The sequence below is a fragment of the Astyanax mexicanus genome, chromosome 17 (genome assembly GCF_023375975.1).
Source record: "Astyanax mexicanus isolate ESR-SI-001 chromosome 17, AstMex3_surface, whole genome shotgun sequence".
Lineage (NCBI taxonomy): Eukaryota > Metazoa > Chordata > Actinopteri > Characiformes > Acestrorhamphidae > Astyanax > Astyanax mexicanus.
Window position 1 is genome coordinate 24286650 of NC_064424.1, and position 26987 is coordinate 24313636.

The 26987-nt window shown below is 37.8% G+C and overlaps 1 protein-coding gene across 1 annotated transcript in view; it reads left to right on the forward strand.

The window, feature by feature from the left end:
- The window catches only part of LOC107197484 (uncharacterized), a 185837-nt gene that overhangs the window by 134714 nt on the left and 24136 nt on the right, over positions 1 to 26987 (forward strand). The window contains exons 28-33 of the mRNA XM_049466243.1: positions 16059 to 16226; positions 16360 to 16527; positions 16919 to 17092; positions 19735 to 19911; positions 25039 to 25206; positions 25394 to 25567. Coding sequence (XP_049322200.1) covers positions 16059 to 16226; positions 16360 to 16527; positions 16919 to 17092; positions 19735 to 19911; positions 25039 to 25206; positions 25394 to 25567 — 1029 coding nt within the window. The remainder of the gene's footprint in view (positions 1 to 16058; positions 16227 to 16359; positions 16528 to 16918; positions 17093 to 19734; positions 19912 to 25038; positions 25207 to 25393; positions 25568 to 26987) is intronic.

A 26987-nucleotide genomic window follows, 5' to 3' on the forward strand; every position in this document is an offset into this window, starting at 1 on the left:
GCTAGCACCGATAATGTCATATCATAAAATATTTTCTAGTACAACAGGGTCATAAGCTTTTGATACACTCCCAAGCTTCTCAGTCTCCTCAAAAAATACATTCTCTGCTGCAGTGGGTCGACCACCCTAATGTACTCTCAATGTAGACACCCAGATAATTATAAGAAGATATCTGAGACATAGCGCCGCTATGAATAACCACTGGACCGTAATTCCCAATTCCCTTTGTCACATTTGCATTGAGTATGTAGTATAAGACAACTTATGCTATTTTTAAAATGAGATTATAAAGAAACTTTCTTTTCTCTACAGGTTGTGTGATTGTGAAATTACTGATGAAGGTAGTGCGTCTCTGTGTTCAGCTCTGAAATCAAACCCATCACATCTAAGAGAGCTGGAACTGAGCAATAATAAACTAAAAGATTCAGGTGTTCAGCAACTTATTGATCTCCTGCAGAATTCAAACTGCACACTAGAAAAACTGAAGTAAGTAAAGTTTTGTACTTTCTTCAGTACATTGTAAAATCAGAAATGTGTTCAGGAGTGCACAGAACACACATTGTTTCCTGCAAATGTTTGTGATAGAACGATTAGGTACTTTGCATCACTCTCTGCAGGTTAAAGAGTTGCGGTATTACAGAGGAAGGCTGTGCTGCTCTATCAACAGCCCTTTCATCAAATCCTTCACACCTGATAGAGCTGGATCTGAGTGGAAATACAATCGGAAACTGTGGAGTAAAAGAGTTTAGTGGTCTGCTGGAGAATCCACAGTTCACGTTGTCAAAACTCCAGTATGTTGCATTTTAAAATAACATAGATCAACGAAATCTGAAATCCTAATCTGAATGTTTTTGTTCTGAGCAATATGTGCAGTGTAATGTTTACTATTAGATAATGTATGTATTTTTAAAATGAGATTATAAAGAAACTGTTTCTTCTCTCTACAGGTTGTGTGATTGTAAAATTACTGATGAAGGGAGTGCTTTTCTAACTTCAGCTCTGAAATCAAACCCATCACATCTAAGAGAGCTGGAACTGAGTAATAATAAAGTAGGAGATTCAGGTGTTCAGCAACTTATTGATCTCCTGCAGAATTCAAACTGCACACTAGAAAAACTGAAGTAAGTAAAGTTTTTGTACTTTTTTCAGTACATTGTTCAAATTTAGTATTATCTAAGTTTAAAATCAGAAATGCGTTCAGGTTCTGATAATTGTAGGTAAATGATCTCTTATTTATTTATTCATTCCATTAACAGCACAACAGGAGTGCAGAGAACACGAATGCAATGCAAATTAGTTACTTTTAATTTCTAAGTGCACGCACTACTAATATTTAATACATTTCAGGTAAAACTTAAAATAACTAAAAAGCCTTTAGTTAGCTGAGTTTACTTGTAAGTTGTCCTAGAACTTTGTAAAAAGCTTTAACAAACAGTTCAGTTTGTGCAGTAAGAAGTAGTTTGCTAAAACCAAATGTGCAAGATATACAAAGGCTGTTTTAACTAATCTGTTATGTAACTTAATGTCTGCTTAAGTTGGAAACATTATGGGTCCTATGTTACACCCTGCATGAAGTGCCTCGCAATGCTCATTGCTATTCTATATCCAGCACACAGTCTTATTTTCACGGCTTGCTCCTATGCCGCTTAAAAACACAGAGTTGATCACTGACAATCAGATGTTCATTCCTATCTTAACTATGCATTTATACAAACCCGCTTGTTACACACACATGCAGATTTTTACCTCAACAACAAACCAAAATTTTAATAAAATAACATTGCTGGAAATGGCATGTGACTGATTAGTTTATTTCAAAAACACAACCATGATTAATTAAGAAATGCCTTTTGCGCGTTTCGAGCAGTGCAAGGCATTCTCATGACAGCAAAGACACACTGTCACTCCCTAAACAAAATGTATAATTGGTTACTAAATTAAGGCTTGAAATTATAAACAGTACTATACACTACGGGACCATTCTTCATTCTTTTTATAGTCAAAATGTTAATATTCTTTTAACATTAGCATGTCAATGGTGGTCATCTACTAGATCTTACATGATTGCAATTTATTCAGTTTTTACTTACTTTTCTACCATGTGGCTTACATTATGAAGTGAAGATACACTTAAAATAAGAAGATGTACTGTACAATAAACATATTGTCTGGTAATTGGGACTCCAGACATACAGTCCTCTCCAAAGGTATTGGAACAGTGAGAAAAATGGGTGGGTTAAGATTAAAAGAGCAATTTTCTAAACTGTGTATTAGATCCAGATCGGAATAATTGGAAATATAAAATAAAATTTTGATCTTTTGTCTCATATTCATCTTTTAATTTCAGTTCAAAATGTTTGCAGTCGACAACAGAAAACAAATTGTACTCAACTTTCCAATACTTTTGGAGGGGACTGTAGTTGTATTTTAAAACACCAACATGCAACCAGGACCAATACATACCCTATATCCTAAATCAAAACACAGAAAAAACAGGAACAAATCTAAATATGGGATAAAATACAAGAAAAAATATAGCCGCAAGCGGCAATCATCGGGTTCAAGCACCAACTTGCACAATGGTGCCTACTGGAGCATTGAATGGTGATGTGTAAGAAGGTCTAATATGATTGGAGATGCCCTGTCACATTTAGAAATTATCAAGTTTTTCACCTGTTATTAATGTTGAGCAGAGGCCTTTCAACCTGATCAGTGCTTAAATTCACATGTAAATCTAGTGAACTTTGTAGGATATTCATTAAGTGAGTTAGAACTAGTCAAAAGGTGTCTACATGTTATTGGTATTGATCAGGTGGCTTCAACCAGAATGTTCACAAAGTGGTATTCAGATTGACCTTTGAACCTTTGCAGAACAAGCTGAAATGTTTGACCAAACAAGTTTAACTTAACACAAAGGAGTGAATGTTCTGATATGACATGTAATTACGAAGTTATTATAAATCTAGTTCTGAATTAAATGGCGCTTCATCAAGCACCAACTAGCACAATGGTGCCTACTAGAGCATAGGATGGTGATGTGTAAGAAGGTCTAACACAGTTGGAGACATTCTGTCACATTTAGAAATGATCAAAAGTCTTTCACCTGTTATTAATGTTGAGAAGAGGCACAAAGGAGTGAATGTTCTGATATGACATGTAATGTCAAGTTATTCTTAATCTAGTTCTGTATTAAATGGCGCTTCATCAGAGTGATATTGTACAGAGGTCTTTAACATTGTGAGATTACAGCAAATACTGCAGAGTTACAGCAATTTAGGTTAGAAATTCCAAGGACGCACAGATTGCTTGATGCCTGGAGAGTATTGTATGTGAAATTTTCACAAATGTTTTTAATGAACATTTACCTAGAGACTCTACAGTGTGCAGCAAGACTGAAATGGAGGTGATAGGCCAAATATCCAGAGAGTAGTTTCAATATAGCTATTTTCAAACAATTAGCAATTATGAATGAACAAAGCACTTTTTAAACATAGTTGTATTGAGAAATTTGTCAGAGCCACTGTACTAAATATGGCAAAAACAATTAGATGTCAAAATAGTACAGCATGATTGACATATACTCGTTTTTTTGGAACAGCGCCCCCCAGTGGGCGGATTGTTTCAGCACTTTGCAGGTCACTACAGTGTCTCCACCTGAACATAACTGCCAAATATCATCCAGATCGGGCAACATTCAGCCTGCCAAAATGTCTGCTGAATGCTGATTGGCTGATGGTGTTCAGCCATGTTGATTGATTAAGTTGCCCTTTGAACATCCTTTAGAGGTTGTATGACAGATTCTGCATGCAAAGTTTCAACTTGCTAGGTTGCACGGTTGCTGAGAAACAGTGCTCCAAATTTACCTCTTGAAGTGAATGGGGCATATATCCGGAAGGACTAATTTGCATATGGCGGCCATATTGTTTACATATTTCAACTTTTTCTTAATGAATATTGAAGCGCATGCTCTCACGAGTGTTTTGATACCAAACATGCCAGGATTGGTCAAAATTCCTAGGACTAGTTTGCAAAAGTAGGTTTTGCATATTATGCAAATTAGCAAAAAATCTATATAGACGGAAATGCATGGTCCAAATTGGACAGTTGTTGGTATTGACCCAAGGAATCCATCAAAAAAAGAATTTTGAATGTAGGTCTTATGGTTTTTGAGTTATTGAGAAAATTGTGAAAAATGAATTTCCTTGTTTATAGCACCACCACTTGACCAATCGGTGCCATTTTTGTTGTCCCCCGAGATGCACTGATCCTACATCTACCTACCAAGTTTCATTTCTCTATGACTTACGGTTTAGGCTGCACAACTGTTTTTTCAGGAGAAAAAGAATAATAATAATAATAAGAAGAAAAATCTTAGCAAAAACAATAGGGTTCTATGCACCTTCGGTGCTTGAACCCTAAAAAACATAGTTTGATATTCTCATTTTGTTTCTGCACTTTCAGTCTCAGTTTTTGCAGCATTTCCGAAAAAGGATATAGTGATCTGGCTTCGGCTCTAAAATCCTCATCACACCTGGAAGAGCTGGATCTCAGTGGTAATGACCCTGGAGAAAAAGGAGTGGAGCTTCTTACTGCTCTGATAGACGATCCAAGTAGTTTGAAGACTCTAAGGTGATGTGTGATCTGCTTGTATGCAGAGCTGTTTTCAAACTCTTCATGAAACATTTTGTTCAACAGTTTTACAGGTGTCCTTTTGCATTTTTTTTTGGTTCTTTGTGAAATACAATAGGTCTCTCTGAGTTGTATAGGCATGCTGCACATGAAACTCCATTGTCTGCAGTAGCTAATAAAAGAAAATTTTCAGAAAAATTAGTCGATCAAGAAAAACAGTGTGTGGACGTCAACTCGTGAATTAGTTTTCATGGCCTAGTCCACCATGGCTCATGACTCCCCACAGCCATGTTAATGCCGCCTGGTGACACCGTCTTGTTAGACGGGAGCTAACAGCGCTAGATACAGCATGGCAGTTCATTCCTGTGTTATTTGAAAAAAATAAAACATCAGTGTTGAATGCTTTGCCAAGTTATTCAGAGCTAAGAAACAAATGGTTAGAATTTGTATATGGAACACCACCAGCGAAGTTTAATTGAGCTAGGTAGGTGTGTATGTTTAAAATAGTTCCGTTTACACTAGTTACTTAGCTAGATAGCTTTAAGCAAAGGTGGGAATCCAGGTCCAATAATAATAATAATAATAATAATAATAATCTTCATTAATTGCACATTGCACCAGTAAGAGCAGAGTGTGAAGGTTCAATTAGCAGGGTAAGAGCACAGTTTTGCTCAAAATATTGCAATGCACACAACATTATGTGTGACATACCAGTGTTCAAAAGAGGAAAAATTGTTGGTGCACGTCTTGCTGGTGCATCTGTGACCAAGACAGCAAGTCTTTGTGATGTATCAAGAGCCACGGTATCCAGGGTAATGTCAGCATATCACCTAGAAGGACAAACCACATCCAACAGGATTAACTGCGGACGCAAGAGGAAGCTGTCTGAAAGGGATGTTCGGGTGCTAACCCGGATTGTATCCAAAAAACATAAAACCACGCCTGCCCAAATCATGGCAGAATTCAATGTGCACCTCAACTCTCCGGTTTCCACGAGAACTGTCCGTTGGGACAATAAATTACTGTGGTCTAAAACCAGGGGTTTAAGTTTTAGTGTCCATCCCCTGTATCTAACTCTTGATGTGAAAAGAACTTTGTGGTTAAGGCTCATTAAAAATATTAAAATGTATTATTTTAAAAAATAAGTTTTGGTTAAGGTTTATATTAGTTAAAGTAATTAATTGGAAACAGTTGTCATGATTTGTTACACTTCATGATTCACTGATTTAAATTTAAATTGTTACTCTCATATACCCAAATATCCGCTAATCATCTACTAATCATATTTCACTGTTTGGAGACAAACACACACACACACACATTTAACTTTGCACATTGCTCACTTAAATTGTTCATACTAATGCATAATTTCTTCATCTACAGACTGTTAAAAACTGCAGCTGCAAAGGAAGCTTGTGATTATCTGACTGAAATTCTGGGAAAGAACCCATTACTCCTTCCAGAACTGGATCTGAGTGGAAAAATTAAAGGAGATTTGGGAATGAAGCAGCTCTCTGATTTACTGGGGGATTCACACTGCAGAACTGAAAAACTTAAGTGAGTATGTTTCTTCTTCTAGATTTGTACTTTAATATACAGTGTATGAAGTTGTTGTATGTATAAGTGTCTATAGAAGACTCTGTAATTTGATTCATTCTGAATCTAAAAGTGGTCTGTAACTTAAACGTAAATTTTAGATATAAAGTTAATATTCCCACAATTTATTTGTATAATTTTCTTTTATTATAATTTGTCTATCAGTGACAGCTAAAATATGTACTGTTGAATACTTAAAAAAAACATGCTTCTTGTTTTCTCTGCAGGTTAAAAAGCAACTGTTTTACAGAGAAAGACTGTGCTGATCTGGCAAAAGCCCTTTCTTCTAATCCTTCACACTTGAAAGAATTAGATCTGAGTGGGAATAAAATAGAAAACTCTGGAGTGAAGAAGATTTCTGACCTACTGAAGATGGCAGAGTGCAAACTAACAAAACTAAAGTTAGTGTGTAAATCAGTCTGAAAGGATACAGTGAATATTATAAATTATATTTTAGCTATAACATTTCTTCTTTCTCCAGTATCTCAGACTGTAGTGTAACAGAGGAAGGATATGCTGATCTGGTTTCAGCTCTGAAATCAAACTCATCACTGGTAGAGCTGGATCTCAGAGGCAACGATCCTGGAAATAAAGGAGTGAAGTTGTTCACTGAATTACAGGAGGAACCAAACTGTAAACTGATGATACTGAGGTGAGAGAAACATAATCCTTTTCTTACATATTTTACTGTTGTGAACTGTGGTTTTAGATCCATGAAACCGAAATAAATAGAGCTCACTACACCAACATGGTTGATGCAACTCACTGCATGATACAAAAACTACTAAAAATTAAAGTGCCAAATCAATCACTACAGCAGAGATAACAAAGAAGATATTTATCTAGATCTTATAGCCTATTTATTGATGTTATGATCATAATCAGAGTAACCCAAACATGTTTCATAATATAGAGGTCTAAAGGATTGCAACATAATTCAGGGGCAAAAAAATATTTAAAGAACCAGAAAATACAAAGAAAACATAGCAGTCCACATAAAGGCGTATTAACTGAATAAAGAAATTAAAGAAAAAATAAATAAATGGCAAGTCGCAAAGTAGTTTTGGGGTGAGCCATGGCCAAATTAACCTCTTAACACGCCCAGAAATTTATAAAAAAAATAATATCTGGCTGTGTTTATGAATATTTATGAACAATTATAGACTCAATATAGACACCCAATATACCATTTTAAAGCTTAGAATCTCAGCTTTTCAGTTATCTAGCCCATTTAGCCCAGTATCTCCTTTCAGAAAATAAACATTCATGGCGAAATTTGCCTAGTTTCATAAAGATATGATTCATATCTTTCATATTTACGTTTATCATACATCCATATTTGGTTGAATAAGGTCATACAGCATTCAAGCCGTCTGGCTCTCCGGATTCCGGAACTGTGCTCTGTTTTACTGTAGGATGTACGGTTTCTGAATTATAGCTGAAAGAGCGCGTTGCTGTGTTCACAGTTAAAACCTGCTAGGGTTTTGATCTGGGGTTACCTCAGGACACACCACACACACCCCCAACCCCCACCAGCACGTCCCCCACGATCTTACCTTCAAAACGCGTCCAGATTTAAGAGTATCCATCAATCCAGTCTCCTATAATCCCCATTTATTTCCACTCAGCGCTTGAAATCATTTCAGGCAGAAAGAAATTAATAAAAAATTTAACTCCTTATTAAACACACTGTATTCGACGCTCCGCCAAGTGTCTGGTGTCTCTTTACAGATCAGACTCTACTGCACGTGATGGTATGCAAATGAGGTCTGTCAGCCAATCAGGTGTCGAGTTCTGCCATCTGAAATGGGGGTGGGGGCTACTTGGCCACAGATACTGTCTCTCAGAGACTTCCCACTCTGTAGAAAGCGCTCTGTTAAAGAGACAATGCGGTTTTCTGTTTGTATAGGAGTAGACCACACAAAAACAGCCTTATTACTGCAAAATGAGTTTTTAAAGTGGTAGTTTTTATTCTTATAAAGTTTCCAGTCCTTTGGAGATAGAAAATACCATTACTGCTTCAGATCACAATAATTTTTAACCAGTTAAAGGCAGCAGTTTATGATTTTATATGATGATTGTAAACACATTATAGCAAAATGTAGAGCTGCCAAAACCCTTTATCTATATAAATAATTAATTTTATATGTCTGGAAATAAAAAAATAAAATAGAAAATCTGAAAAGCGCCTAAAAATTTTCCTGGTTTTTACCATATTTTGGCCATTACATGTTCAATTGAATAATTAGTGTCTTAAATGAATTGTGTAAAGGCTTCTAAGTAATATTAATTCATAGAATTGACTCTGAATTATTTAATATTGGAGTGATAAGCCTTTAAATGTGAGTATGTAATTTCAGGCGGAAATTGGTCAAAATAGGCTTGGAGCTTAATAGGTTAACAAAATAAAAATATCCAATGAACCACTATGCTTACTTACCTATGTGCTTCAATATAAAAGAAGTAAAATGTCAGATACAGTGTACCTAATTTCCTAGTCATGAACAGGACAAAAAGGTACAGTAGGGAAAACTAAAATAGCAGCTCACCGTACAGTGACTGCAGTTAGGTTAATATAGTGCATTAAAGTTAGAATAGAACTAGAACAATATAGACATGTTTATAAAAGGACAGCAATCAGATAACAAAAAAAGGTTTAACACCCCAACTAATCAATGCTTATCTGTAATTTGTAACATAATAGTCTCTAAATAAAAAGTGAACTAAAACTTAAGTATCTAATCAAAACACAAAAAATCACTCTCATGGGGCATGTGGTGAGGACATCAATGGTCGAATTAACCATTAATACGCCATCATCTCATTGTTAACTCATGTGTGACGGTGCCAACTCATCACACCTAAGAAAATGAGAGAGGGGGAGAGAGAGAAAGAGGGAACCAGCACTAGGAAGTGAATACCAGGGAAGGATAACAATACTTATTAATTATTAATGGCTTGTTGAGTTATTTTCAGATAACAGTAAACCTATACTGCTATATAAGTTTAATAATTAATTTTGTTGGATACTGTTTGTATCATACTTTACATTTGTATGATTTCACTAAGAGCACTAATCTACTTGAAAAACGGAAAAAATATATATATTTTTTACAACTAGTACTGTGCGATATGACGATAAATATCGTGGGGACGATAGAAAAGTGTTTATCGTGCTACTTACCTATCGTTTCTACAGTAATTTCATCAATTATTCATGCAAATTAGGGTTGGGCAGTATTGGAAGTTTTTCATACAGTCATACATTGTCAGATTAAGTGGTGGTATGTGTTATTACCGCCATATAATAATTTTAATTATTCCACTAGAACTGTCACGCTGCTGCTGCTTCTTCTGTTTTATAGGTGTTGCGTCTCATAGTGCTGGTAAAGCTTTATATTCTGTCTGTTAAGTTACTGCTTTGAGATTAATACAACTTTATTGGCGCTTAAACTGTTATTTTTGTTCATTTTTTTTTATTATTATTTCTTTGTTTGGTTACATCACCCAGGCACAGTTTATTTACTTTTACCTTTTTTTATATAACTAATATTTATTTTTGTACCTGTGTGTCCACTATTTCGTTTTGCTTTTTTAGAATTTGTTAGATTATATTTCTTTTAGCATTTTGTGTCATGTCTTAGCCCTGTCTCATGTCTCTGTGTGTGTCCCACGTGACCTGTGCCCCTGTGTCTCAGTACTTTTCCATGTGTTTCTCATGTGTAGCTCCGCCCCTGCCCCAGGTGTTTCCAATTCTAGTGTGTTTCCTGTTTGTTAAATAGCCCTCGTCTACCACTTTGTCTCGGTCGGTCTTTGCACCTTCCCATGTCGTTTTGTCTTTCTCTCTGTTTAATAGTCTCTCTCAGTGTTTTCTTGTCTCCTAAGCCTTAGTCCTGTGTTTCTCGTTTATATCTTGTTTAAAGTTTCTAGTTTCTTGTTTACTTACGTGTTCCCTAGTTCCTTGTATATACCCCTGCTTGAAGTTTATTAGTTTATTCCATTGTATATATTTCCCTTGCCCAGTTTAGTTAATCCTTTCTTGTTTTAGTTCCTTGTTTATTAGTATTTTGGTTTATTATCTTTGTTACATGTTTACTTGTTTCTTTGTCTTTCTTTGTTATTTATTTAATAAATTTATTTATATCGCCCTTACCTGCACCTGTGTCCGCCTCCTCGTCTCCCTGCCTGGGTCACTTCGTGACAGAAAGACCGACCGAACATGGACACAGCAGGTTCTGCCTGGACTGGCACCAGAATGGCGATTCGTCGTGCTCCTTGCGGGACCCCGGCGCAGGACACCTCGAGGCCTCAAGGACGCCGCAGGCCTCGGGGTAGGCGTTCTAAGGGGTCCCGCCAGCCGGAAGAAGACCCCTTTTCTGGGAAGGATTTTCTTGGGGGGTCGATACGGGTTGGTGCTATGAGCCTCGGTGCCTCCGTGTACCCGAGGCTCAAGGAGCGGGATCCGTGGGACTTTCTCGGGTGCGCTCCCAGCAGCTCCGAGGACGAAGAGGAGCTCTACCCTGCACCAGCCCGCACTCCGTTGCCGTTCCCCCCAGGGGCGGTGCTCTACCCGGCTCTCGGCCGCACAGCTCCAGAGGCCGTCCCGACTCCCGTCCGTTCCCCTGCGGCCAAGGCTCTCTTCTCACCGGCGGTTCCAGTGCTAGCTTCCCCGGTGGCTAAGGCGTTAGCTTCCCCAGCGCCTCCAAAGCTAGCTCCTCCCGCGGCCAAGACACTCTCCTCTCCAGCGGCAAAGGCGCACTCTGGGACTTCTGCGGCGGCTGTGAAACTGCGCTCCGTGACTATCGCGGTGGCAGCCGAACCGCGCTCCGAGACTTCCGCGATGGCAGTCGAACCGCGCTCCGTGTTCCCCGCGGTTGCTGCCGAACCGCGCTACAGGACCTCCAACCCGGCGAGCCAGCCGCGAGCAGAGACTTTCCCCGCGCTTGACTCAGCCGGAGAGAGTAAAAATCCGGTCCGGGATTTTGCGGCAACCGCACTCTCAAGCCCTGCAGCTGCAGCGCTAGCTCCTCAGGTTGAGGAGCTGGCTTTCATGGCGGCTGCAGATCTGAATTCCGCTGCTGCGAGCCAGTCTCGCTCTGTGACTCTCTCCGCGGCAATTCAGCCGTGCTCCGGGATTATTACCGCGACGAATCAGCCGCGGTCAGTGACTTTTCCCGCGCCGGACTTTACCGGCGGCCCCGCGCTTTCTGCCTCTACAGTCTCTGCCGGCGAAGCTGCAGCTCCGGTCCGGGTTTTTGTTCAACCCGCAGTCTCAAGCCCTGCTGCTGCTCCGCTGGATCTCTACACCCCCAGCTCCGAAAATCTCTCAGCTGCTGAGCCACGCCCCCGGACTCCTGCCGTGTCTGCAGAAGCTGATCAAGCCTTCGAGTCTGCAGAAGCTGCTCGAGTCTCCGTCTCTGCAGAAGCTGTTCAAGCCTCCGTGTCTGCTCCAGCCGTTCAAGCCTCCGTGCCAGCTCCCGCTGCCAGAGTCGCTGCGCCGCCAGCACCTGCTCCCGCTGCCAGAGTCGCCGCGCCGCCAGCACCAGCTCCCGCTGCCAGAGTCGCCGCGCCGCCAGCACCAGCTCCCGCTGCCAGAGTCGCCGCGCCGCCAGCACCAGCTCCCGCTGCCAGAGTCACCGCGCCGCCAGCACCAGCTCCCGCTGCCAGCACCAGCTCCCGCTGCCAGAGTCGCTGCGCCGCCAGCACCAGCTCCCGCTGCCAGAGTCGCCGCGCCGCCAGCACCAGCTCCCGGAACTGTGTTTCGTCCAAGGTCCCATGTACCCAGGCAGGCACCGAGGTCCCCTGACTTTGTCCCCAGTACTGTGCCCAGGCTGGCTCCTTGGACTTCCCCTCAGACATTTGCCAGTCCTGGGCACCCACCCGTGTTTCTGGTCCCCATGTCTCTCCCTGTTTTGGTCCCTGTCTCTGTTTACGTCCCTGTACCCGTGTCTGTCTCTGTTCCCGTCCCAGTTACAGTGTTCGTTTCTGTCCCTGTTAATGTCCTCGTCCCTGTTCCCATGTCCAGTCCCGTCCAGTCTCCTGTTCAATCTCCGTCCCCTGTCCAGTGTCCTGTCCAGTCTCCGTCCACCGTCCAGTTCCCTGTCCAGTTCCCCGTCCAGTCTCCTGTCCAGTCTCCGTCCACCATCCAGTTCCCTGTCCAGTCTCCGTTCCCCATCCAGTCTCCGTCTCCTGTCCAGTTCCCCGTCCAGTCTCCGTCTCCTGTTCAGTTCCCTGTTCAGTCTCCCGTCCACTCTCTGTCCTCTGTCCTGTCTCCTTTTCAGTCCCCGGTTTCGTCTCTTGTTTTCCCCGGCCTCTCCCCGCCGCCAACCCCCGGGGTTCGTTTTTACGCGCCTCGGGAGCTGCGCGTTTAGGGGGAGGCTTCTGTCATGTCTTAGCCCTGTCTCATGTCTCTGTGTGTGTCCCACGTGACCTGTGCCCCTGTGTCTCAGTACTTTTCCATGTGTTTCTCATGTGTAGCTCCGCCCCTGCCCCAGGTGTTTCCAATTCTAGTGTGTTTCCTGTTTGTTAAATAGCCCTCGTCTACCACTTTGTCTCGGTCGGTCTTTGCACCTTCCCATGTCGTTTTGTCTTTCTCTCTGTTTAATAGTCTCTCAGTGTTTTCTTGTCTCCTAAGCCTTAGTCCCGTGTTTCTCGTTTATATCTTGTTTAAAGTTTCTAGTTTCTTGTTTACTTACGTGTTCCCTAGTTCCTTGTATATACCCCTGCTTGAAGTTTATTAGTTTATTCCATTGTATATATTTCCCTTGCCCAGTTTAGTTAATCCTTTCTTGTTTTAGTTCCTTGTTTATTAGTATTTTGGTTTATTATCTTTGTTACATGTTTACTTGTTTCTTTGTCTTTTTTTGTTATTTATTTAATAAATTTATTTACATCGCCCTTACCTGCACCTGTGTCCGCCTCCTCGTCTCCCTGCCTGGGTCACTTCGTGACATTTTGAGCTTAGTTTAGTTGGTTATTTTTCTATTTCATATCTGTTTTTCTGTTTTTTATTAAATGTTGTTATAAGCTTATTAGCTTCTATCTTGTTAGCATAACGGCTCACTGGTCTTTTTAACGAATGTTGATTTATTTATTTAATAGCTGTATCTAACTATTTTAAGTCAGACAGACACTGTGTGATTTTTTTAATTGGCTGCGGAGAGCTCATCCGCATGTTTGAATGGTTTTTCCTGTAGGAAAACGCAGGTGATTTATATGCTGACACTGTAGTCTGACTCGCAGGCTGAGAGACTGAACGTCACGCAGCCCGTAAGCAGTAGAAGAAGCGGCAAATCCCCGCGAGCCGCACACTCATTAATCCACCTGCGGAGCTTTAAACGCATGGATGAGCTGAAATTTTGAATCAGCACAAAAATCACAGTGTGATTTGTTACAGTGAATATAGTTCTACGTCACATCACAGACCGTTTTCTTCAGCTGAACCCAACAGCGCGCCGGGAAAGCGGTGAGAATTCTCGCCGACCCAAATTCAGGCATCAGATCATTCCAGGCTTCGGCGAATTCTCACCGCTTTCCTGGCGCGCTGTCTCCAGGAAATGTGATGTAGTCTGGGATGTAGTCATCTGTTTTTTAATACTATTTTTATTTAATATAAAGCTATGGAATGATAATCACCATATAGCTAAGTAACCAAGTATTATTGTTAACAAAAACGAAGGAAATAACGAAAACTGAAAGTGAAAGTTCTCCTCAACTGAAACTAATAAAAATGGTAATTAAAAGAAAAAACTGAAATTACAGATTGAATACCCTCATTTTCGAACTTGTTAATTTATTTATAAATAAATATAATAAATAAGTAAGCAATTATATTATTTTGTTATATTTTTTGAAGAATAACTGAAAACATACACAAAATGTGGTTTATCGTGATATATATTGTTATCGTGATATAAAAAAAATCCATATTGTGATGTATGATTTTTTCCATATCGCCCAGCACTATTTACATCTAGAATTATTATGCCCTGATAATAATCACAGGAAAGGTTTTGGTGGCTTCATCACACTACACGAGTACTGACATTCCCTCATAAAAGGATGGCTTTACTTATTGATGTTTCCTATTTCATAAACAAAACAACTCATTTTGTCAAAACTTTTGTTTAAGTAAGAAACTTAATTCAAACATGACAAATAGCTGTTAGACACTTATTAACTGTAGTACACGTAAATAATACAGTGTCTAAATTACTTAGCTCATTGAACATCTGGTAGCAGAATTAGGAGCAGATGAGGTGTGTATATAATATAAGTGTGTTCTCCTCTCTTTGCAGGTTATTAAATTCTTCTGCTGCAGAGGAAGCCTGTGCTTCTCTTTCTGCAGCTCTAGGAATGAAGGTCTTACTGCAGACAGAGCTGAACCTGAGCAGGAATCCAGAAGGACTTTCAGGAGATTCCAGAGTGAAACTACTGTGTGATTTGCTACAGGATAAACACTGTAAACTGAAGAAACTCCAGTAAGTATTCTCAATTGTTTCAGTAATAATAAATATACTTTACTGTCATACGTTTATCTTTTAAGTTCATATTTTGAAAAGCTGAATACTTGCTATAAGCCCTCTAACCCAACCAAAATAAGCTGCAATACACAATAATTACACAAGCTGTTATATACATTTTAATTACAAATGCAATGTTCACATTATAGTGAAAGTTTGTGCTGCTGAAATATGCATTTAATCATATTGTATTCTACAGACCTCACATTGTGGTCGTCCAAAGCAAAATAATGAATTTACCAGAACCTATTTCAATATAGAGTTTAGAACCAGAACATCATTAAAATGTGCAGCTTTTAATGATGTGAAATGTTCTAAACATGAATCAATTGTGAGTTGTGGGAAATTACTGGATAATTATTCTCAGCAGATTAATATTATTACTAACAATTATAGAGTTTGCACTCTTACGTAACTGATTCCTGCTAAGATATTCTGAATATTTACCTGCTTTTCACAAGTTATTTATTGATCTCTGCTCAGAAGTGATTTTATGTTGACCATTATGTTTAGTACAGCATCTGTTTTTAGATGGCCCCTATATCCTTACTGCAACTACTGCTTTAACTGCTTTAGGTGTTAAACTGGATTAGAAATCAATTAGAACTTTCAATATTATTCAAATAAACTAGCGCTGTTAACCTTAAAACGTTAACGCTCACAATTAATCTGAATTTTTTAAGGTGCTATTTTTATGCAAATTAATCATTATTTCATGTTTAATACTAGTTTCCCATAATTCACACTTCTTCAGAGCCTGGTAACATCTTAGTGGTTTTATTCAGTCATGTAATCATGGCATCACAATCAGAAAACACAAATGTTATTTATGCTGAAATATAAACAAAAATATCTGAATGTAATTCTCACTATCCCTCTCTCTCTTATACACACAGCTGTTTCTGTTTAAGAAGCTCAGCACATTAACATATTCTAAGATAAAACATCCAAACTATACTGAGATATTATAATAAAAAACAAGGCTCTAATCTGTTTTTCAGGCAGATCACACTACATGATTATTTCTTTCTCCCTGGAGAAATTGACACCGCTAATATAAATATAATTCTGTATGTAATTGTTTTGCAAACAAAGCATATATTAGGTCAGAGACTCATATGCTCAGACTCTATCTTCATTGATTTAAGTGTTTTAAATTGATGTATTTGTCAGTTTAAGAAATTCTACAAACTCTGAATTAGAACACTGAAACCATTTCATGTACTTTTACATTTTTAATTAAAGAAATAATAAACAGTATTTATGTTGCATTCAAAGTTTCACAGTTCTGTTCTGATCTTTTGATTTCAGGATCAACAATGATGATCTAACAGAAGAAAGCTGTTCAGCTTTAGCCACAGTTCTACCCTCATCCAGTCTGAGAGAACTGAACCTGAGTAACAACAACCTGCAGGATTCAGGAGTGAAAAAGCTCTGTGAAGCCCTGAAGAATCATCTTTGTAAACTGGAAACATTGAGGTAATATCTTCTGTGATTTTCATTCATAATTATTTACTTTAACAGTAAAGAAAAATGGTGTTTTCTGAGGAAGGATTATTAAACTGTACTGTACTGCTAGTATTAATTACACTGTATACCTGTCTCTCTTTAGTCTTGCATCCTGCAGTGTAACAGAGGACGGATATACTGCTGTGGCTTCAGCTCTGACAACAAACCGTGATTCACACCTGAAAAAGCTGGATTTCAGTGGGAATGATCCCGGAGACAAAGGAGTTGAGCAGATTACTTCTGTATTTATGAATTCAAAGAAAACTCTGAGGTAATTCAATTTTTAATGAATAATCCATTTTTTCAATATTTTTTGTATATAAACTTCATTAATTAAATTTACTAACATTACTTTTAATTATGTGTAGAATTACAAGAGAGATTAGTCTGTTCACCTGTTTGTTAAAGGGACAAGATCTCACCTGACATCATAAAAAGCTATCATACCCATTCCAGCCCATTGCAGACATCGATTATCATCTTGGCGCAATCTCTGATTTATATATATATATATATATATATGTATAATATATAATATATATTTTTGTAATATATATATAATATAAATATTTTGTCAGTCAGTTAAACTGGACAATTACAGTAAGCTCTGTTTTATTTATTATTGTATAATTAATGTATCTGTACTGTTGTTCTCTCTACAGGCTGCTGAAAAGTGATGCTGCAGTGAAAGCCTGCACTCGTCTTTTACATATTCTGAAAGAAAATCCTTTACTGCAGAGACAGCTTGATCTGAGCCAAATTAAACCAGAACAGATCTCAGTTAATCAGCTGTCTGCTCTACTGGAGGATCCTCACTGCAGACTGCAGAAACTCACGTAAGTAGTTAAATAATTAAAATAGTTATAAATAGAGCCTGGGTTATTGCCCATAGATTATTTTTACCTTGTTTATAAGCTTTGCTTTAAACTAAACTGTCCATGCTGGTACTTTACAAAACAGGTGGTAAACCAAGGTATGATCAAAATAAAACACATCAAATAGCTGGACATGCTTAGGTTGACAGAAGTGTCAAACGAGAGAGTAAAGACATTGAATGTTCCTGGAGATACAGATGAAAGTGTAGTTTACAAGTTTAGTGATCAAGAAGAACTTGAAGAGCTACACTAACTAGATGTGGTTAAAGAGGAAGCTTTACCCGGCTGCCACCAGTTTTTTAAGGAGAGAGATGGTCAGAAACCTGCAAGGGACTGCAAACGACCTGCAGGAAGATTTAGGGGGGCAAGTACTGAGGTTTCATTCTACACTATGGTGTGTACTAAATGCTGATGGACTCCATTCCTGCTGACTCAAAAGCTCATAAAACATGGTCCTGTATGCTCAGAACCACATTAAATAATTGAAAATATCCTAAGACTAACTTAAAGACCTCCAAAGCTTAGTTACAGAATAAGTCCTGAAAGATTATATAGTAACTATCACAGTTCCTTGACTTAGCAATTGAAAAAATTGTATAAGTTTTGAAGGTGTTTGCAGCATGCAAACCTAAATTACTGAAATGGAGGCCGTTGCCCATGAAAAATGGACTAAAATGTCTCAGCAACGCTACTCAAAAATGATGTCTGGCTATGCATCTTGTTTGCAGCAGATTAAAAAATCAAAACAGGGCTCAACTAAATATTATAGATGCATGTTATGAGGGGTTAAATAATTCTGCAGTGGACATTAAAAATGACATTTTGCTTTATTACCTGCTAATTCATTTATTCTTCCAAAAAACGGGTAGTAAAAAAGAATATCCTTCATTTTTGGAGTAACTATTCTTAAGTCCATGGAGGGTTTTGCCTGCTGTCTAAACATATCCTGAACTGACTCCCATACACACAAAAAAAATGGTTTTTCAAAGCTTTTAATTATCTAATTTCACATGACATCAAAGTCAAATGGTGAACAACATTTACAGTAAACGGAAAACACATAGTACAAAAATTAAGATGTTAATACATATCATTTAAATAAGAAATATTGATTTTATTTAGCTATTTCTGTTTTTTAATTATCTTCCTATGTAGAATATATATATATATAAAATGAAAAAGGTTATTTTGCTAGACAATGTCAATATATAAAAGTAAAGAGTACTTTAATAACAATATTTGGTTGAAACTATTAAGCTTATAATGTAGATATAGATTTCAATATGGCTTTATAATGCAATTGATTAGTAATATTTTAGGCAAACTTATAGAATAAAAAACATACTATCACATTTATAAAATGTGAGTAAACGAAAATTCTGCATATTATTCAATCAGAATAGTGGGCTTTAAAATCAGAGTACAACACTGCTGTTTAATGGTTAGGTTTTAACATAGCACAAAATTAACCACTCTTAAAGCTGTTTTTGAAAATCAGTACAGGATTGCAAAACAAAGTATTACACACTTCAATATATCATTATTTAGCAGTCCTATATTACTGCCGTTTTCCTTTTGCAAAAAAAAGAGAAAACTGTAATAGTGTGGACACCAAAAATACAGCAGTGACACAGATGCAATGCAATCCGGCTCCTGGTTTAAATTAAGAGTGTCACATCTTAAAATTAACTTTATGTATTTTTGATAAATGTCTGTGTGCTTTCTAAAAAGTAAATTCAGAAACTTATTTTAACCATTTGTAATAGACTTATTTTTGACCATCATAATAGACTAAAAGTGGACTGGCTTTTTTCAAAATGTAACTTTAAACAACAGACAATAATGGCCCTGGTACATGGACACCTATTAGATCAGAGCTTAATGATGTTAAATTAAGTCAGGTGGTGATGGAATTGAATACATCCACATGCTTGCTGGGGGCATGCAGGAGAAAGGTGGAGTTAAACTTTGTTCATCAAACTAGCTCACAGTCTGGATGCTCTGGCTGCTCAAATTGGATTTGCAACTTATTGTTCAGCATTGTGAAACAAATATATTCAACAATAAAGACGTGCTAGAATATGCTTGACCAGAGTTCAGAGAAGAAGATGGGGTGTGAGATTTAAAATATGTTTTAAAGCTAAGTCAATAATAATCAGAGAATATTACAGAAATTACCACTATAAAAGAGAGAGAGAAAATGTACAAGACCAGCTGTAGCATCTGCCCCAGCTTTATTTCCTCATGCAAATCCAAACTAATCACTTGCTATTAACAGTGTGGACAGTCACATAACAGCATGGTCAATTAACTGATCTGATTTGGGAAACAAACGCAATTTGCCTGCAGTCTGAACATGTCTTGCCTGAAGTGACCATAATACTGAATTAAAGTATTGCTAAGTTTTGTCATAACATTAGGTAACTAATTCGCATGACTTCAAAGTCAATGTCTGTGATTAACAACATTTAAAGAAAAGAGAAAAAAACAGTACAAAGATTAGAATAAGCTTATAACATTTTTTTAGGATTTAAATAATATCATTTTAAATAAAACAGTTTTTAATTTCGCTCATTCTGGCTTCTCTTTATCTTCCTCTGCAGAATCTACACAACAAGCAGTATTACAGAGAACGACTGTGCTGAATTGATTTCCGCTCTGGACAAAAATCCCTCACACCTGATAGACCTGGATCTGAACAAGAATAAACTACACGGATTAGCACTGCAAAAGCTCTGTGATCTACTGAAGAATCCTCACTGTAGACTGCAGAAACTGAGGTGAGTAAAATAGGTATAAATATGTATATTTTAAAGCCTCATGTGAACTAAACCTTGAGAACTAAATAATATTATAGTATGAACAATGTTGAAGAATAAAACAAAAATAGATTTACAGCACAGATTTTTTTTAGGACATCACAGATGTAATTTGAAGCAAAAGCCTCTAAATAGGGAAGTCAGGAAAAAAATGTAGATAGCCAAAATCAAATTTAAGGATATACAGACACGGACAAATACAGTTACAACAAGTACAGTTAAAATAAATACACAACAAACTGCCAGAATTCAGACCTAACTTTTAGTATCAAATTGGATAAGACCAGAGACTGTAAAAAAAGATGAACGCCATGTCTCCGTTCCCATTCATTCAATGAAAATGAAGCCAAAATCTTCCGCCATGTTGGCGATCCTGACACCCGATTCTGTGCAGTAGAGACCAGAGGAGGGAGAAAGACTGTGGAGAGACAGCCTACTCATTTAAATAACCCCGCCCTGAGGGCTGCCTCGCGGTCACAGACTGCAGAGCGGAGCGGAGCTGACGGTCTGTTATTGGTCCCGCCCATAACCAGCCCTTTTACAATAACCACACCTTTTTTTGAATAGAGCCGAATAAAGTTTTAAAAACCGAATTCTGTGGGGATATAAAAATTTGACAGTATAAGCAGAGGCTACACTAGCTGCTGCATTTAAATAATGGAGGTAGAATTACAGTATATTGGAAAAAAAACGTGATTGAAAGTTGTCTGTTTTGCCATTGAAACCTATGGTAATGGGTGGAGTTACACGGCTTTCTGCAGTTGAACAGCAGGGGGCGCCCGACCTGTGGTGGCTTCACTTTTGAGAGACGATGCTCTGTCCAGCTATACACAGTCTATGGATACAGTCTATGGATCCATGTGCTAAGTAACTTTATTACTACTATTAGTAAGAAAGGCTGGTGTACACAAATAATAAAAAAAACTTCACAAGGATCAGCTCATATGTATGTTCTTATAAAGTTTCCTCATTAGAATGTCAGCTGTATCTGCTGAGTGCCTTCAGGTGTGGTAGAGCTTAGCCAAAGCACATGAGCTGCATTTGGAATCACAACCTATTACTAAAATAGGGCACTATTTAGGATGTCAGACATAAAGCCATACAGACGATGTTGGCTAGAATGTATAATATATACCACAATACAGTGCGGTGTTGATGTGTCAGACGTCGTCAGAGCCTCACAAACAAAGATAGTTTATTGTTTGGTCATTTCCTAGTCATTTCACTATATAGCAAATGCTACATAATGACTGAGTTAATGAGTGAATCATTCTGAACACAGTTATGGTCTATTGCTGCAGCTAAAGCCAGGGGGGCAGCCATTGTTACAATAATATTACAGGTATAAATGCACATATATACAGTGGTGTGAAAAAGTTTTCCCCCTTCTTGATTTAAATATTAGACCATGGTGTTTGCCCCCCAGTTAAGGCATAGCTGTGGTTTATCAATTTTCCTAGCCTGATTACTGCCACACCTGTTACAAATCAAAAAATCACCCTAAAAATAGTGTTGCCTAACAAAGCAATGTAGACCAAAAGATACTTCAAAGCTAGACATCATGACAATATCCCAAAAAATCTGGAACAAATGAGAAAGAAAGTAATTGAGATCTATCAGTCTGCTAAAGGTTATAAAGCCATTTTTAAAGTTTTGGGACTCCAGCGAACCACAGTGAGAGCCATTATCTACAAATAGCGAAAACATGGAACAGTGAGGAACCTTCCCAGGAGTGACCAGCCTCTCAAAATTACTGCAAGAGCGCAGCAACGACTCATCCAAGAAGTCACAAAAGACCCCAAAACAACCTCCAAAAAGAACTGCAGGCCTCACTTGCCTCAGTGTTCATGACTCCACCATAAGAAAGAGATTGGGCAAAAATGGCCTGCATGGCCAATACGAGACTAATACTGCCAAGATGTAAACTACTACTGACCAAAAAGAAAATTAAGGCTTGTCTTAATTTTGCCAGAAAACATCTTGATGATCCCCCAGACTTTTGGGAAAATACTGATGAGATAAAAGTTGAAGGTGTGTGTCCCATTACATATGGCTTATATGCAACACCAAAAAAGAACATAATACCCACAGTAAAACATGATGATAGTGTGATGGTCTGGGGTGTTTTACTGCTTCAGGACCTGGAAGACTTGCTGTCATAAATTAAACCATAAATTCTGCTGTCTAACAAAAATCCTGTTGGAGAATATCCAGCCATCTATTCGTGACCGTGAACTTGGGTTCTGCAGCAGGAAAATGATCCAAAACACACCAGCAAGTCCATCTCTGTATGGCTGAAAAAAAAACAAAGTGAAGAGTTTGGAGAGGCCTAGTCAAAGCCCTGACCTGAATCCTATTGAGATGCTGGGCATGATCTTAAAATGGAGGTTCATGTTCAGAACCCTACAATGTGGCAGAATTACAAGAATACTGTTTTGAAAGAAAGACTCATTGAAATTCGCTGGTGGCCCAAAAGCAGCCCAGTTATTAGATTTATGGGGCAAACTTTACACACTTTTTTTTCTACCTTAATAATAAAAACCTTCATTTAAAAAATGCATTTTTGTTTTTACTTTTGTTGTCTTTGCCACCAAAAAAAGCTTTAGCTTTGATTGCAGCACGCATTCACTGTGGCATTGTTTCAGGGCTGGACTGGTAATCTGGCGTACCGGGCGTTTGCGCGGTGGGCCGACAGTCCTCAGCGGCCGATGCTGTTGGATTTTTTTTCCTTAGAGACCGGCCCACATTATAGAGGGGGCGGCCCATTGGCCCATCTTCAATATAGACAGTGGACTGAACCAATCAGGATATAGTACAAAAGCAGCCCGACCCTCTCTCCTTGTGGTCCACTGAACTTTCGCTACGTTTACTGTTGAGCGTGTATGTTAGAGGAGAGGCAGCACAGAGAAACAGAAGCAGAAGAAAGGTGTGGTTAAATTACACGCAAAGAAACTGAAGAGTCTCACTGTAGCTGCTAGAAAATGTGTAAAAATCACAAACATGTTCGCTGCTGTAGCCTCCGCGTCCTCAACAGCAGCAGGCAGAGATGCAGGCTTGTGACAGAGAAACCAAGGGACAGACTGAGCGGGAAATTGTAGTACGTAAACAGGTAAGGTTAGGATAACACCGGGACTTTTTTACATGGAGTTTTTTGCATGGAGGTATTTGAATACTTCCCAAAATCTGTCTGCCACGCCCCCTTATTCTGATAAAATAGCAAACCGTCAAGACTGAGAAGTGCTGGATGAGCAGCAAGTGTCCATTTTCGGCTACATCGTAGCATTTTAGATATTTAGGTTAAAGGTGTGTTGAAAGGCTGCATTGTAGTTTGAATTTGTAGCCTCTATGCTGTGGATCAACATGTTAAACAGCACTCAAACAAGTGAAATAACAGATTTTAAAACTGATAAATTATAAGTAAAAGCTTTACAATTTATGCATGACTAAAACAAGTGTAAAAAATTTATAAAAGTAAAAGGTATGCTCACAAGACATAGTTGCGTTGCATGAATTCATAAAGCAGCTCTGTTTGTAGCCTGATACAAATACAAGTTATAGCTGATTAAAGAAGGAAGCACCTTTAACCTGAAGAATTAAAATTGAGCTGTTATATCAGAGAAATTCAGAAAATACATATTAGAGATAATTTCAATAACAAGGATAAAAAAGCAGTTGAACTACACAGAGCAGACGAAATGGTGGAGTTAATAATAGACAGTGCTGGGCGGTGGGACCAAAAATGCATACCACTGTATTTTTCAAGATTCTGTCAGTTTCACAGTATAATCATGGTATTTTTATTATTATTTATATATTTCTGCATGACTGGGCTTTTATATAGGCTGTGACTTACTCTACTGTTTGGAGTACATATAATATAAAACACTTATAAAAGGCTTTAAATTAGGCTTTGATTAGTATTGGGTTTGCCCCACACAATTATACAATATATGAGATAATCAAACCTTATTAGCCGGAAAACAGCTAAAGAATGTAAACAACAGACCATAAAAAGAGATACACCACCACCTTTAACACGGTTTCCTTTACAAAACTAAATATTTTAATAAATAATTTAACCCATTAGAACCATTACAGTATTAAAATCAGCCACAATTCCCTTCTTTCTCACAGCTGGGAACAGCGAGTTAGAGTGACAGTATTTGAACACCCAGCATGTTTCTTTGGTGGTGCTGTTCTACGGTTCAAAATTGCGCATCCGTATGAACCGGTATACCGGTTTCAAAAAGCTTCTGCAATGTCACAAGATTTATTTCAATCCAGTGTTGCATTAATTTTTCACCAAGATTTTGCAGCATTGATGATGGTAGAGTCTGACCACTGCACAAAGACTTCCCCAGCACATCCCAAAGATTCTCAATGGGGTTAAGGTCTGGACTCGGGTTAAGCCTGATGAATCCTGGCATTGTCATCTTGGAATATGCCCGTGTTATCAGGGAAGAAGGCAGTGTACAGGCAGTGTATTTAAATGATGACCTGTTTGATGACCTGAAACATTTAAGATTGACAAACATGCTAAATAATAAGTAATCATAAAGTGGGCAAACACTTTTTTACACCACTCTACATATACAGAACATATGTAATCACTGCTAATGCATAATGCATTATCTAGAGCATAAATAATTAAATTAGTTGTTTTATATTTGGGACAGACTAATTTGTGATGAGTAGTTTTATGCACTATGAAATGGATAGATTTATGCAGCACAACCTCCTTTTAAATTTCAAATCTGTAGGAAATAAATTAGTAAAATCAACAATCCCAAATTCCACTGCAAACTGATTTAATAAATTTGATAATAGATAAGTATATAATAAAGTCAAGTCAAGTCAGTTATGAGGGCAACATTATATCACAAAATATGCATTAACAATCCTGCAACATACCACTATGCAAAATTCTCATATGGCAGAAAATTCCCCACCTAGAAAACCTTACAGGAAAAACAGATTTAGAGAGAGTTTTTCCCTAATTCACAAATAATATACTACTAAAATACATTGTCTTACTGCACGTGTTTGCTTTGTTTATTCTAACTTTTTATTTTATTGATGTATTTTCAGTCTCATTAGTTGCTGCATCTCAGGGGAAGGATATGCTCTTCTGGCTTCAGCTCTAAAATCATCACACCTGATAGAGCTGGATCTCAGAGGGAATGACCCTGGAGACACTGGAGTGAAGCTGCTCACTGATTTACAAAAGAATCCAGACAGTAAATTGAAGACAATTAGGTAAGATGATTTTATAGAATTTATTTTATACTTTTTGTTTTAATATTGGAAAAAAATATAAATGCTTCCAGAATCATGTAAAATGTCATATCTGTGTCTCTGATAACTTGTTATAAATAAATAAAAGAATGTTTACAGGGGCAATATAAAAATGCAACAAGCATGTAATAATATTCTTTATCTCCAGACTGCTGAACGGCTATGCTGCAGAGAGTGTCTGTGCTTCTCTGACTAAAACTCTAGGAACAAACCCTTTACTGCTGCCAGAACTGAATCTGAGTGGGAAAATAAAAGGAGACTCAGCAGTGCAGCAGCTCTCTGATCTACTGAAGGATTTACACTGCAGAACTAAGATACTGAAGTGAGATTGAATATTTTTGTTTTTATGTTAATATATGCTGTAGTTTGACTGAAGGATCAATATTGCAATGTTATAATTATTTTTTTTCTTATAGGTTAAATAACTGCAGTATTACAGAGCGAGGCTGTTCAGATCTATCAGCAGCTCTGTGTTCTAATCCTTCACACCTGACAGCGCTGGATCTGAGTGGGAATAAACTAGGGGACTCTGGAGTGAAGGAGATATCTCAGCTACTAAAAAACTCAAACAGTAAACTTGAGTTGCTGAAGTTAGTGCTTTACTAAAACTAAACAAATATATTAATTATTAATTTTTTATATATAATTAATGGAATGTTTTAATACCAAAATCTGTCTTTTCCTCAGTCTCTCAGACTGCAGTGTATCAGAAAAGGGCTATGCTGCTCTGGATTCAGCTTTAAAATCAAACACCTCATCACATCTGATAGAGCTGGATCTCAGAGGAAATGACCCTGGAAACACAGGAGTGAAATCTCTTCATTATTACCTACAGGATCCAAACTACAAACTGAAGACACTGAGGTGAGAAAAATACATTTATTCTTCCATATATAAGAGCTGTGATATCTTTGAGATTGTAGTGGACCAACTACTTTTTCATTTAGAGTTCATCAACTTTGTATCAGTTGGCTTCATTTCATGCAACTGCCATGTATTGGCATGTTATACACATTCATTCATGCATGCTCACCACCACATTCACAATGAAAGGGCATCAAATACTGTTGTAAAAATAGTCTGTTTGTAATTCTGTTCACACAGCAGCACACGCTCGTAAACACACACACACCTAAATTGCCCAAGTGTTCAAACTCTGTAAGTAGAGATCTCTTTCGCACTCACACACTCACACATACACACATGTATGCAAGCACATAATCATATGTATACACACAGAGGAGCGCATGAAATCTTTGCTCCAAACACACACTGTACGTACTGTTTGAACTGTATGTGTGTAGAAAGTGACACTTTCTAAAAAAATATTTTCCTATTTAGCTCCTAATGTCATTAAATGTGGTGATAGTAATTTTTTTTTGTCTCTATTTAATTTAGAAATCAAATTAACACGTAAAATATCAGAAACATAAAAACTGGCCATATTAAATACATTATATATATATATATATATATATATATATATATATATATATATATATATATATATATATATATATATATATAATATAATATAATGAACCCAATATAATGAAACCAAACATTTTTCTTGTAAGCAAAAGCATTTACATCTTAACAGCACTTTACGCGTCTAAGCAGAGAATACTGACCTGCACGTTCAAGCTGTGAAGGTACACCAGTAGCTTATTTAGGAGAACAGTAATCATATGACAGAGCAGGCTCCTTCCTACTCACTTCCCACTCACTCCTGAAGACTTACA